The following is a 14676-nucleotide window of genomic DNA, read 5'->3' on the forward strand; positions in this document are numbered from 1 at the left end:
AACTGCTATGCTATTGTTGGCTAGTACAGTGAGTGCACAGCCTTCAGTGGCGTGTCTGACAGATGGCAGACGTCTGGGGCAGTAGTTTATTTAATCAATTGATCACAGGCATGTGGTTCTAATGACAAGTTCAATGTAGCCAACGTACTTTTGCAAGAGGCATAGTTCTACTTTTAAGAATTGTAATATTTCGTATCATCTTGAACCACCTGGAAATGCCTCATTTGGCATTTGGGGGTCAACTTGTAACCACTCAGTTATGTTTAAATGACTTTTTATTTACCAAAAGATATGTATGTATAAATTACATGTCCGAAAAAAATTTAATAATAAAGTAATATTAAGAGAATCATTATTCAATTATATTTGTACTAAAGTAGATTAATCTTTGTTAAGGGAGGATAAACTTAATAAGATATAGCAGTAGCAACATTTAATTTTTTTAACAGTTCTAATCTCTAAAATTGAATTAATATATAAGAACTGGACATTCTAGATTTAAGTTGTATAATGGAAACAAAGCAAGATAATTTGAAATAATTAAGTTTTTTAAATGCTTACATTTGTTAAAACAACATGTTTGACTAAAAGAAGAAGGAAAAACTCTTTGGTCTAATGCATACTTTTCTTAAGTCAATAATTTTAAACTGGGACAAACACGGTTTTAAATCTCATAGGTGAAGTTCAACCAGCTTGTATTTATCTATACATTAGGTATACATTTAGTGTTTAGCAAATGTTTTTGTTCAAAGAACCCCAAGTCATTTTAACTAATGTAGGAAAAAGGATAGAAAAGTCTAGTGTAGACTAATGTTTGTCTAAAATCAAAGTATGACCTTTGATAGAAACTTCTTTTCAGCAAAGGCACCTGGCATCCTGCTTTATATATCTCTTACAGGTATCTCATAAAAGTTTACCAAGTTTGAAAGTTAAATAAAAAATTACTTAAAATAGGTTTAAGAAAGTGAGTTTATACTACAATATTTCTATAATTTGGAATAAGCATTTTTGATACTTTCCTTTCTAAATAATTATAAAATTACATCACTTTTATTTCCTTTGTCTCTTGCAGATTTTTTATTCAGAAGTTATATAAAACAGCTACACTCTAAGTAACTTGGGGGACAGTAACCAAATGGAATATATTTAGAATTAAAAGGGCTTGAAGGTTTTTAATGGCTATTGATGATAATTCCAAGTTTTTACTCTCAAATACAGTTTTAAGAAATCTTTGAAACTCACGCCATAACTAAAAATGAAAAACTTTTACACTTACCTCTGATCTTCTCCCTCTATTCAAATAAGTACACACTGGGCTGAAAGCCCCACTGCCACAAACGTACAAGTGAGTGCGGTTGAAAGCTTGAATTACACGGACGAAGTTCCCACAGCCATGCTAAAAGAGTAGGTGAATAAGCAGTTAGTAATAAAGGACTTGTATTGCTATTTCTAAGTGGTCCTGTCATACTTCGCTATATATTTTCCTTTCTGCTCTCACTTTTTTGTTGTTGTTAGGAGATAACAAGAGAATAACATTGTTTATTTTATTGGTTTACTTCAGCAAGAAGGTAGTTCAACTTAATGAGTAAAATGGCATATCTGTCTCATATTTCAATATTTTATACACTGTGTAAGTTTTTATGTTCTGAAACTTTATGAACTTACTCTTTACCTGAAAAAATTGAGAAATCGAAAAGTACACCAAATTGTTTCCTCAAATTTTCATCAATATGTTATACACACACACACACACACACACACACACACACACACACATTATAAACATGTTTTTAATGAAATTGTGCTTATACAAGGTCCATATCATCGTGAGTACACAATGGCAAACACTATTAGCTTTTAGAGTTGGTGAATGAAACAAGCCATAAACAAAATGCCAGCACTGTGATGCGATTATTATCTCTCTGCCCTTCATCCCCTAAAATACCTTCTTCCCTAGTCTTCTTTCTCACCTGCTCCTACTCCAACCATTGGAAATGTTGTCATTGATTCACTCAATGAAATGCAAAATAATTATTGTAATTATAAGTTGACTATGACCTTGCAGAAGTATATAAACACAGTCTGCACCAAAGGCATATCCCTGTGACTGAAGTAATCATTGCATGTCTATATTGCTATGTTCACTAGACTTTGCTGACTACAAATTAATCAAGCCTGAAACTGAATTTTCTTTGTATTTTTTTCACAAAGAACATCATTAAAAATGTTATAGATTATAAATTTTTTTATAAATATATTAAAAGTTAACACTGGTTTTCCCATGGGTGGTCAGACAACATATATTTCTTTTTTCTCTTCCAGGTACCATATTATTAATTTTTTATAATGCACATCTATTATTTGAAAAGTAAAAAAAAAAAAAAAAAACAATTCTGTTAAAGTAGAAGTTAAAGATTTTAGAAGTTAAATTTAAAGTCAATATTATTTTACATTTTCTCAAAATTTTCTCCTTTTATATAAGTACTTGCCAGCCATTATATACGCTTAATTTTTATATGGTAATTTTATACATATGTTTCTATTATGGATTTTATTATGAAATAATCATTAACTCAGCTGCCAAAGAAATTAATCCTTACAGACCAGACTATACACCTATTCTTATTTTAAGACATTAAGAATTTTTGTTAAATAGATAGTATCACTGTATCTTGACACCTGTTTATAGAGGTACTTGGAAATTGACTATGTAACTGCAGATGATAATGTGTTTCTCTGTAGAAAAAGAATAGATGAAGTATGGTGTGTATATAACATGTCTACATTAGGGATATCAGTGAGCAATGAGCCTTGTGTTTACTTTTTTCACATCCAAGTTTAGTTATTCTAGGATTCTGTATATACTATTTTCCCATAAGACATGAATCCAATTCAATTCTATTAATAACAGATTATATGCCCTCTTGAGTTTTGTAGACAGTTTACTATCATGAATGATTGGTATTGATAAAAAAGAAGGATGGCACTAATATGTTTTATATTTCAAGTACAGATTATACTTGTTTCATGTATATTTCTATATACATTTTACATTTACTTATTATAGCCAATATCTGTTGATAATTTATTATGTTCTAGACATTGGAATGATCATTTTATATATTTAACCTGTTTTTATTTCCCAGGACGTTTGATTTTTACCTTTATAGCTCATATTTACTGAGAGTACTTTATGCCACTTGGGCATTTAACATTCATTCAATTTGTACAAGTCCTTTTAGAAAAATGAAGCTTAGAGCTTTTTTAGTTAACTTGCTTAATGCCATTGATCTAGAAACAGGTAAAACAGATTTTCAAACACAAATATGTCTAACATTAAATCTTGTACTTTTGGGGGTGCCTGGGTGGTTCAGTCAGTTAAGCATCCAACTTTAGCTCAGGTCATGATCTTGTGGCTCATGAGTTCGAGCCCCGCATCAGGTTCTGTGCTGACAGCTCAGAGCCTGGAGCCTGCTTTGGATTCTGTGTCTCCCTCTCTCTGTGCCCCTCCCCCACTTGAACTTCATCTCTTTCTCTCTCTGTCTCTCTCTCTCAAAAGTAAATAAAAAATTTAAATATTTAGAAGAATCTTTAACCAAATCTTGTACTTTTAATCACTTTGTATTTTGTCTTTGGGTGAGGAATCCACACTTGGCAGAGTGGAGTTTTTACAAGTTATTGATATTTACAGAGCTCTTAAGCCTTTGATATTAATTGTTTTTTAATCCTCAAAGCAATGTGCCAATTAAAGTATTAGTTCCATTTTATTGATAAGGAAATTGAGTCCCAAAAAAGGTTAAATGAAGTGCTCTAAGTCTTATTAAGTGACTGAGCTGTGTCTTGAACCATGGCTAGCCTCCAACATCCAGCTTTTCTAAAGAAAGGGGTTGAGGGACGCCTGGGTGGCTCAGTCGGTTGAGTGTCCGACTGTGGCTCAGGTCATGATCTCACAGTTGGTGAGTTTGAGCCCCGCATCAGGCTCTGTGCTGACAGCTCAGAGCCTGGAGCCTGCTTCAGATTCTGTGACTCCCTCTCTCTCTCTCTCTGCTCCTCCCCTGCTCACACACTGTCTCTCTCTCAAAAATAAATAAAGATTAAAAAAAAAAAAAAAAGAAAAGAAAGGGGTTGAGGGGTGCCTGGGTGGCTTAGTCGGTTAAGCACCTGGCTCTTGATTTCGGTTCAGGTCATGATCTCATGGTTCACGAGATAGAGCCCCATGTCAGGCTCTGCACTGACAGCAGGGAGCCTGCCTGGGATTCTCTGTCTCTCTCTCTGCCCCACCCCTGCTTGTGCTCTCTCTTTCTCTCTCTCTCAAAATAAATAAATAAATATGAAAAAAAAAATTAAAGAAAGGGGTTGATTAACCATGAGAAAGATTTTCAGACTACCTGATGATGCTCAGTGTGCCCCACCAACGTTCTCCAGAGAGATAAACACAAAGGAAGAAAAAAAAAGCAAGTTAATTACTGAAAATCATTTTCTAGTTCTTTCCATTTCCATAGTTTCTGTCCACGTTATTTCTGATTTAGACCATAGCAACCATATAATTCTTATCCAGCAAATACTTACTGAACTCATTCTATAATTTGCATATCGTGTCAACGACACTGAAATGAATAGATTCATCCTTTCCAACGAAGGAAGCCATGATACATCAGGCTTAGTAGATACTATAGCAGAGTTACACTTTTTAAAAATGTGCTATAGGAGGAAAGAATCCGAAAGAATGAGTAATGCTGACCTGGATGTAAAGGGTTTGAGAAGGGGGTGTCATTTTAGCTGGAACTTGAAGAATAAGCAGAGATTTTGATAGGCCAAAGCATAAGGGAAGAGCATTCCAAAAGAAAGTAGAGCATAAACAAAATAATGGAGGCATGACAGAGCAGGATTTACTTTGAAAGTGGTGCCTAGAGGGGATAGTGAATTACTGTGTGATCAAACCAAAGAGGCAATTAGAGTTGGCCTGTCATCATGCCACAGTCTTCAGATGGGAAGTAGACAGTGGATTCAAGTGTATAAAGTTCAGAGCTAACTGACCTGGGTCAAACTTCAGCTTTACCTTTCAATGGCTGTTTGAACTTGAGACATTTACTTAGCTTCTCTGTGTTTCAGTCTTTTTATCTGTAAATGGTGATGATTACATTTGTTGTCAGCAATATACTAATAAGCTCGTGGAATAGTGTCTGGCACATAATAAATATGCACAGTGTCAGATATTGGACTCTTTCATATGTATTTTTTATTTCAGTTGTTAGGACAAATCCAGTGAAGTGGACAGGGCATTTGTCCTGCACAGAGCTTAGTATAGGTTCTGGTCGTAGCAGACATCTATGAAAGGTTTAGAGAATGAGCCTTCAGTGCAGTTCAATACCGTGGATGCTTTTTTAAAAAATTCCTTTTCAAAACTATTTCCTGGTACAATGCTGTATGAAGTATAATGGTGTTAACATTAGTTAGAACATAATACCATTTTATTTATATACCTATATATTTCAAACAATAAAATGCTGAAAAAGTATACCCCGAATCTTTTAAAAATGTTTATTTTTGAGAGAGAGAGGGAGAGAGCATAAGCACACACATGAGTCAGGGAGGGGCAGAGGGACAGGGAGACAGAGAATCCCAAGTAGGCTCCTAGGCTGTCAATGCAGAGCCCCACAAGGGGCTTGATCTCCTAGATTGTGAGATCATGACCTGAGCTGAAACCAAGAGTTAACCACTTAACTGACCATGCAACTCAGGTACCCCTACACCCAATTTTTAAGTTGTTACATTTTGATAGTGGAATTTTTTAATTTATGTACTAGTAATATACCACTTACTATGCTCTATATACTATTCTAAGCTCTCTTCAAATATTAACTCATTAAACACCATAATAACAACTCATAGGTACTATAAGAATGCCCATTATGCAGACAAGAAAACTGAGGCACAGTGAGGTTAAGTCTACAGGGTCAAAGAGATAAGAAGAGATGGTTTTCTGTTGCTGTTTACATGCTTTTCTAGGCCTTCAAACATTTCTGCATTGAACATATATTTGTTATGATATTTTTAGCATAAATGTTTTTGAAAAGGTATCCTGGAACACAGACGTGGACTTTAAAAATATTGACTCTTCATGGCCCATACTATGCAATGGAGGAAAAAAATCCCTTTTATTCTTTTCTTCTTGGCCTACACTTCTTTGGTCTAGACAATAAATCAAGATATATGATAAATGTATTTCTTTTAAAATTTTTAATGTTTATTTATTTTTGAGAGAGACAGAGACAGAGCATGAGTGGGGGAGGGGGGCAGAGAGAGGGAGACACAGAGCTCGAAGCAGGCTCCAGGCTCTGAGCTGTCAGCACAGAGCCCGACGTGGGGTTCAAACCCATGAACTGTGAGATCATGACCTGAACTGAAGTCGGCACTTAGCTAACTGAGCCACCCAAGTGCCCTGATAAATATATTTCTAAAGAAAATAGATTTTCCAGTAGTTCGGGATCCTTTGGTCACATAAATATGGAAACTGACACTCTACAATTAATAAAAAAAGTTTGACATTGTGTGCATGTAACTCACATATGTCTAAATATATGTAATCCTGCTTAAATTTTCAACAATCTCTTACAGTATTTACTTAGTGCATTCATTATGCCCTATCTCATTGGATATGTCTGACAGCACGTGCTACTGTTCAAGCTCAATTTATTTAGAGAATGAATAAATTATTAACATTTAGAAATAAATGAAGCATGTAGGAGTGAATACATATAGGCCCAGAGGGAAATGGGAGGCAGATTATAGTCTTTTAGCTAGGCAGAAAATTAGTTCTATTCCCACTAGGACAATGTATTTTCTTTATAAACCTTAGTTTATTATAATATTATGATATTTTATTTCTGGGATCAAACTTTAGCTTCTCTTGAATTATTGTCTAATAATTAAGTGTTATTTTTTCTAGCTTTAATTAAAATTTGGTATGTTAAAAAATCTAAAGGAATAAGTGATACTCGATTCCATGGTGTATATTTTCTTTCAGTTGCTAAAGCAGTATGGATTTTAATTGTCACTAGTTTAAGTTTTGCCTAGTAGATGATTACTATAATATTTAAAATAAAAATATTTTAATTTAACCAAAATGAACTTCTAAAATAAGTGCATAATGAATTTATTACAAACATTATTAATTGAAGGACACAAATACACTCATCATCCACCATGTCCTACCTCTAACTCCCGACAATCACTTAAAACAAATTCCCAGGCTTGCTTGTTTCTATCTCCACTTTTTCAGATCTTGTTTAAATTTTATTAAGTGTCTAGATAAAGATCTGAGCACAGAGAATAATGACACTACACAGTATTACCAGTCAGTGAGTGGAGGGTTATAGTTAAAAATGCAGTGAAATATATGACAGAGTGTTTCAGGCATACACACAATAACAGCTAGCCCAGTCCTGGGTGGGCAGAGAAGACTTCCCAGAGAAGTGACAGCTGCACTGTCACTTGAGAGGAGGAACAGATGATTTCCAGGCTAAAAAGATGGGAAGATAATTGAACAAGGAGAGAGTCATATGTGATTTGTGCCAAAGGCAGAAAGAGGAAAAGGGTATAACTTATTTGAATTTCAGTATCACTAAAATAAAATAAAGAGAAAGGTTAACATAGACCCAACACAGTTGCCATCAAGTCTATCAAATCTTCCCCAAATATCCCAACTTTAGTGTGTTTTTTCTTTGTATTTTGTGTGTATACTTAGCATTTAGCAAACTCTTCCTGGTGAATGGCATGCTTTATCAGATAAGAGTTCAGGATCCAGAGCCAAAATGTGCCTGAGCCAGGCAGTGGCCTCCTTCCCACTTGCTAGCAGGGCAGGTTTGGTAAGTTCCTCACTCTCTTAGTGAGGTTTCTTGATCTTAAAAATGTGAACGATGACAATAATGTCCATCTTGTAGCATTGTTGTGAGGATTAAAAGAAAGCCTTAGAACAGTGCCTGGCTCACTCTATTAAATGTTGGCTACTATTATTTGATAGTTATTGCATATATTTTTCATCATCTCTAGTATATTGTAAACACACCTAAAGGTAGATGCTCTACTTTGGTTTCTTCACAATGGCTAACTGATTTCTACAAAATAAAATATTCAATTCCTCTGTTTTAAATAAAATATTATTAGGTATTTATTGTAACAGAATTAATATTAATTCTTAAATATTTGGTTTTATTAAAGAATGTAATAAAAATGTCATGCTCTAGAATTGTAAAAACTGATTTAGCATCACTTTTCTACCACTGGTCTTTTTTTTGTGTCCTGATTAAAAGACACTTCTCTATAAGTATTTCACATGTATGAAATGAGTTAGATTCTCTTCTCTTGCACAGACAAAACATGTATTTGATAGAGTTAGGCTGATTATTTCTCAGGACCCAACAATGTTGGCTGTACTGGAAGAGAATTCTTCACCAGTTACTTCTGTTATGTATACTACTTTGCAGTATAGCAGAATTTAAAGATATCCATGAACGATATTACAACATGAGTAAACTATGGGAAAATGTAAGCATGTATTGAAGATTTCATCTAATGACTCTTAATTATAAGAAAGCAAATGACAGAGCATTTTTATTTTGCCAAAGGGAGAAAGACATCAAATGATTTGGCTGAGATTCTTCACAAAAGCAACAGCAATCTTTGGAAAGAGAATGTGCAATGGTATCTAAATCCAACATATCCTGTCTTTGACAGTTCATATGAATGGGAAATGAAAATCTTTTTGAACAAAGAGGACAATTAAATTCAGTAATTACAGCCACAGGATATTACTGTGGCAAAGGGCAAGACATGATAGGATCCATAAGAATGGCTAAAAACTTTATTTTAGGGAGATTAAAATGTTAGAGAATAAAAAAAAAATATTTAAACTCATGCATAATTATAGAAATAATAGCTTCATGAGACAAAAAAAAAAAAAAAAAAAAAAAAAGATTTCTCCACAACATTATACTTCACTCTACTACTGGTTCCCTAGAAGACAAGTATACACATCTCTCTGGATTTTTTCCTGTAGAGTATGGCCCAGCAGATCTCGTGGGTAGCAAATATGCCTATGCAACTCCTTCAGCCCATTTTTAAATTTCCCTTAAAAGATCAGTTATAAAACTGAAAAAGCGAGACCCAGAGCTAAGTCACTCCCAGTGAGCTCTCTCAACAACACCCTCCAGTGAGACCCAGAGATACTACATGTCAGAGTCTTCCATGACTCTGTCTCGCACCAGGCGTTTTCTGAACCTCATACCTGGACTGTTGAGAGTCAGCGAAGATAAAATTTTAATTCCCATGCTTCCTTTTTCCACAAGAATTAGTTTTTTCCTTGAGCCACCATGATGAATCTCTGAAACCCTCACTCTCAAGGCTCAGTGCATAGACTGAGCCGCTGAAATCAGCATTTCTTATCTCTACACTTACAATAAGTGCTTAGTCAACATTTTTCACACTAGCTCAAGGTCGTATTTCTTTCTTTTTAAATTTTTTTTAATGTTTATTCTTTGAGAGAGAGAGAGAGAGAGAGAGACAGCATGAGCAGGGGAGGGGCAGAGAGAGAGGGAGACACAGAATCTCAAGCAGGCTTCAGGCTCCGTCTGAGCTGTCAGCACAGAGCCCAACATGGGGCTTGAACTCACAGACCGTGAGTGAGATCATGACCTGAGCCAAAGTCAGTCACTCAACCAACTGAGCCACCCAGGCACCCCTCAAGGTCATATTTCTTTAGACCTCAGATTTCATTGTGTGTATGTGTGTGTACAAGTACTAGTTTTTCTATCCAACTGCCATATTTAAACTGCATACCTGCATAAGCACATATTTCTATGCTCATTTGATTAACGTTGACTTCTCCAATATGATAATAAAGTTGAGAAGAGTCAGATTGTGCCTATTGTGGCACAAATTATGTCTGTAGCAATTAATACTATGCCAGACACATAATAGGGGCTCAATCAATATTGGCTGAATGAATGAGTGAAAGAGTGAATAAATGCATAAAAAACTTCTCTACCAAATTACTTGTAAAAGAGTGGGTAATTCTGATATATGGTTCCATTGTGATATTTTCTGTGATTTGAGACAAGAAGATAAGATGACATACATGTTTCTTTATAAAATTAAATAACATATACATTATAGATCTGCTCCATGTATTTATAATATTCAAGAATCAGTTAATATGTCAGTTTCAGCAGATTGTTTGTAGAAATCCATACAGATTTATTTCTTAACTCTTTACATGGAATTCCACTTAAAGGTATACAGTTTGCACAAATGTTGCATACTGAACATTTAATTGATGTTCATATCTGCCTTGGTTTTTGTTTCTGTGGTTATTTTTAACTAACAAAGATACCACTAATCATTGGTGATTTACGCCTCTGGAATGTGCCGGCTCACCAGTACCCTTTTGCTGAGATCTTTCTTTGGAAAAGCCCACATGGTATCTGGGAGCTTCTCCAGACACTTGCATTATCATTATTTCAGCGGCCTGCTGAGAATTCTGCAGGTTGGATCCACTGGAACAGAGGTTATTGCTGAAATCCATCATGAAAAGTGTCAGAATGCAATAATGGAAGCAATGCAAAAAATTTTTACCCGGTCAGGAATTCCTAAGTTACAGTGTTTAAGAGTTCCAACTTCTTTACATTTACATTTTTTGCCATGCGTCCAGCAGAAGATTTAAAACACCAACACCCTTTGTCTTACTCTTGGCTGCACTCAACGTACATGGATTCAAAGACCAAATATTTAAGTTTTGGGTTTTTTTTAGGCACTCACTGTGGGATCTTTGCCAGCCATTTTGCACTCTTCGACTTTGATTGTAGATGCTGGCCAGAAAACCTGCTCAGAAAGGAAAATAAAGGTTGCATAATCTCACTTGTATATATGACAGTCATCATTTACTTTATCCTAACACATTTCTTTTAGGCATTTCTATATTTATATTTCAAGATCTTTCTTCCAGTTTATGAACTCAAATTCCTAAAGATTTTATGACTCCCACCAATTTTCCTTTAACAAATGCCTTTAATAGTATATGCCCATTTCCTAATGATACATATTAAAATAAGGTCACTAATGTATACAATAAAAGGTGTATTTCCTTCCTTCTATAGTACACTTTTCTCAACTGCTTATATCACAATGAATTTACACTTATATTGCTATTTTGGTTTAATATTGTTATTGGTAAACCACACAGCCACAGCAGATTTACTTAAAACAGGTCTCCAGGTACTTCAATAGCTAAAATAACTTGGACTGCATCCAAGAGATTCCCTCTCTAAAATACTCTGCTAGTGTTCTCAGTAACTGTACCTTTGGGTCAAGTCTCTGATGGTGATGATTATTGTTTTGTTTTGTTTTGTTTTGTTTTGTTTTGAATTTCCAGCTCATTGACCCTTTTTAAAATAATAAATTCAGAAACCTTGTTGTGACAAATTTTTAAATAATTATTTTTTATTTTTTTTACTCCAATAAAGATAAATTTATTTCCTTATTGTGAAATAGAATGATAAATATAGGTCACACTTGTTCAAAGAACAGTGTCCTTAATAACTATATTCCTTTTAATTCCTTTAAGCCTTGTTGGATTACATACAGATGACAAGGTAGATCTTCCTTTAGTCTGATCATTTTGTCAGGCTATACTGCATGTTTCTCTCTCTCTCTCTCTCTCTCCACACACACACACACACACACACACACACAAATACACACAGGAAGTATTTCTTCATTTAGCTTCAGTTTTTAGAGTGTTAAAATCTATGAAGCTAGACAGACAGAACTGACTTGATCATATTTTCAGTCCATGAAATAAGCACTAACATCCAATTATTTATTGACATGTGGCCAGTATTTTCTATAGTTCTAATGAAATACACAATTTTTTCATTGTATGTGAAATTTTTAAATAAAACAAAGTCGACATGGCCCTAATGAAAAGAATTAACTTACACTCAAAGGTTCTTGACTTATATTGTTAATATTCAAGGAAAGAATGTGATCTTTGCTGCCCACATATATCCGGTCCTGATCTTCATCCATTAATAATATCCTGTAGTCTAAATGATGGTGGGACAGGCTGAAGTGTTCAGAGGTCTTGGTTTCTCGAAGCTCTGAAATAGTGAACAGCACAGTGAAAATAGAGTATCCTGGTTCTACGATTCTATTATTTTAATGAAAATTATTTTATATAAATATTTACTAAGAAAGTTAAGATATATTTTCCTCCCTACAATAATATATTAATTTTAAAATAGAATTGTGTTAGTGGATATTTTTATTTTTTGCCTCTTTGCTGAAGTAAAACATAAATAAAGCAATAAATGCAATGCTAAATTTTATGGTAGTACTATTTTATTGCAAAATTATTCACATTTTGCAAGAATCCCAACTCAGTTTTATTACTGGTTATCATCAGCTCAAAAGTAAAGAGATCAAACAAAAAAATATAGTAAGTGAGCAGACTGAGCAAAAAACCAAAAAACAAAAACAAAAGCATTGACAATGTGATGTCTTCTTAGCTTCTCTTGATGTTTTATGGTTATACTCAATACATTTATCATTTTAGGATTGGTATTTCCTGCTTACTCAACATAATTCTAACTGGTTTGATATTTTTTTCTATAAATTATGTGAAAACAAGCCATACCTCATTCAGAAGGCAATGCTGTTTAAATGAGAGTATGCCTATGCCTATATCAAAAAGAAAATTACAAATATTCAGATGATCTGAATTTTTAGATTTTTTACCTCAGTGATCACTGACTCATTCATGCTCATTTAACTTCTTTTACATTATGGGTAAAATATGTGCCTGTATAGCTGAACTTTGAAGACTATGGATGTACCATGAAAACTTAAAAATCAATAGTCATTATAGCAGAATCAATTTTCTTCCAGTCAAAATGTTCCTTTGTACAATTTAAGACTTTCCCATTCATTTTTTCAGTTTTAAATTGTTGATAAATTTGAACCATCCAAACAATTCAGGATTGATTTATTCTTGGGATTATGATCATAAGAGAGTGACAACTCTAGAAAGCAGTTTGCTTGCACATTTTACTCTTTCAATGATGTACTATTTCTAAATTTTAGACATTGAATCACACATACACTTCTAGAAATTCCCAATAGCACCTTCTAATAAGAGTTCCCAAGGAAATCAATTGAATTATTACATGTAAATGTTTGAATTTAATGAAGAGAAAGTAGTCAATAAATTCTAATATTATTACTGTTAGTATTAGTATAGTATTATCAAATTTGAATCGCTATCAAAAAGATGTATGGAATTAGAACAAATAGGTACACGTTTTTCTATTTTTCTCTTTTTCTTTTAATTTAAGGAACCAGACCCCTAAAATTACTAACACACGATCACAAAACATAGTCTCTGATGCCGCATCCATACATTGAGAGTAAAGTGTAGATTTTTTTTTCTATGTGGAAAAAAACCATTAAGCAGTTATAAAAATACTTCAGAAGAGTATTGAGAAGTAAATCATGAGAGAAGATAAGAACAAAAGACATTGAAAGATGATTTAAACAAGAGACTAGATGACAGATCTGGAAACAGGAGATTTGAGATGCTGAGCGCTGTGTGGCGTGCTAACCTAGTTACAATTCTAAGTTACTGAGCCTCAGTAGGTCTCAAAGACAGGTGATGCTGTTGGCAGCAGTGGTGCCACTGGCCCAGAAACTGGAACAACTTCTTTCATGAGGAGAGCAAGGAAGAGTAGAGGGATGTCATTCAGGAAAAAAGTCAGCCCCTCAGAGTGGCCAAAATGAACAAATCAGGAGACTATAGATGCTGGCGAGGATGTGGAGAAATGGGAACCCTCTTGCACTGTTGGTGGGAATGCAAACTGGTGCAGCCACTCTGGAAAACAGTGTGGAGGTTCCTCAGAAAATTAAAAATAGACCTACCCTATGACCCAGCAATAGCACTGCTAGGAATTGACCCAAGGGATACAGGACTACTGATGCATAGGGGCACTTGTACCCCAATGTTTATAGCAGCACTCTCAACAATAGCCAAATTATGGAAAGAGCCTAAATGTCCATCAACTGATGAATGAATGAAAAAATTGTGGTTTATATACACAATGGAGTACTACGTGGCAATGAGAAAGAATGAAATATGGCCCTTTGTAGCAACGTGGATAGAACTGGAGAGTGTGATGCTAAGTGAAATAAGCCATACAGAGAAAGACAGATACCATATGGTTTCACTCTTATGTGGATCCTGAGAAACTTAACAGAAACCCATGGGGGAGGGGAAGGAAAAAAAAAAAAAAAAAGAGGTTAGAGTGGGAGAGAGCCAAAGCATAAGAGAGTCTTAAAAACTGAGAACAAACTGAGGGTTGATGGGGGGTGGGAGGGGCGGAGGGGGGTGATGGGTATTGAGGAGGGCACCTTTTGGGATGAGCACTGGGTGTTGTATGGAAACCAATTTGACAATAAACTTCATATATTGAAAAAATAAATAAATAAATTATCTGTATTTTCTCAAAACAAAACAAAAAGACAGCCCCTGCTAGGTCAGAGATTCTTAGTGACATAGGGGGGAAAAATGAAAGCGCTCAGAATATGAGAGAGAATAAGGAATCCCAACAAACGTCTCTCAAAAGTTGC

The 14676-nt window shown here is 34.6% G+C and overlaps 1 protein-coding gene across 1 annotated transcript in view; it reads right to left on the bottom strand.

Annotated features, from left to right (window-relative positions):
• Window positions 1–14676, bottom strand: part of SEMA3C (semaphorin 3C) — a 175401-nt gene that overhangs the window by 77038 nt on the left and 83687 nt on the right. Inside the window, exons 3-5 of the mRNA XM_007076782.2 lie at window positions 11995–12155; window positions 10816–10878; window positions 1277–1396 (exon numbers count right to left, since the gene is read on the bottom strand). Coding sequence (XP_007076844.1) covers window positions 1277–1396; window positions 10816–10878; window positions 11995–12155 — 344 coding nt within the window. The remainder of the gene's footprint in view (window positions 1–1276; window positions 1397–10815; window positions 10879–11994; window positions 12156–14676) is intronic.

The sequence above is a fragment of the Panthera tigris genome, chromosome A2 (assembly GCF_018350195.1).
Source record: "Panthera tigris isolate Pti1 chromosome A2, P.tigris_Pti1_mat1.1, whole genome shotgun sequence".
Lineage (NCBI taxonomy): Eukaryota > Metazoa > Chordata > Mammalia > Carnivora > Felidae > Panthera > Panthera tigris.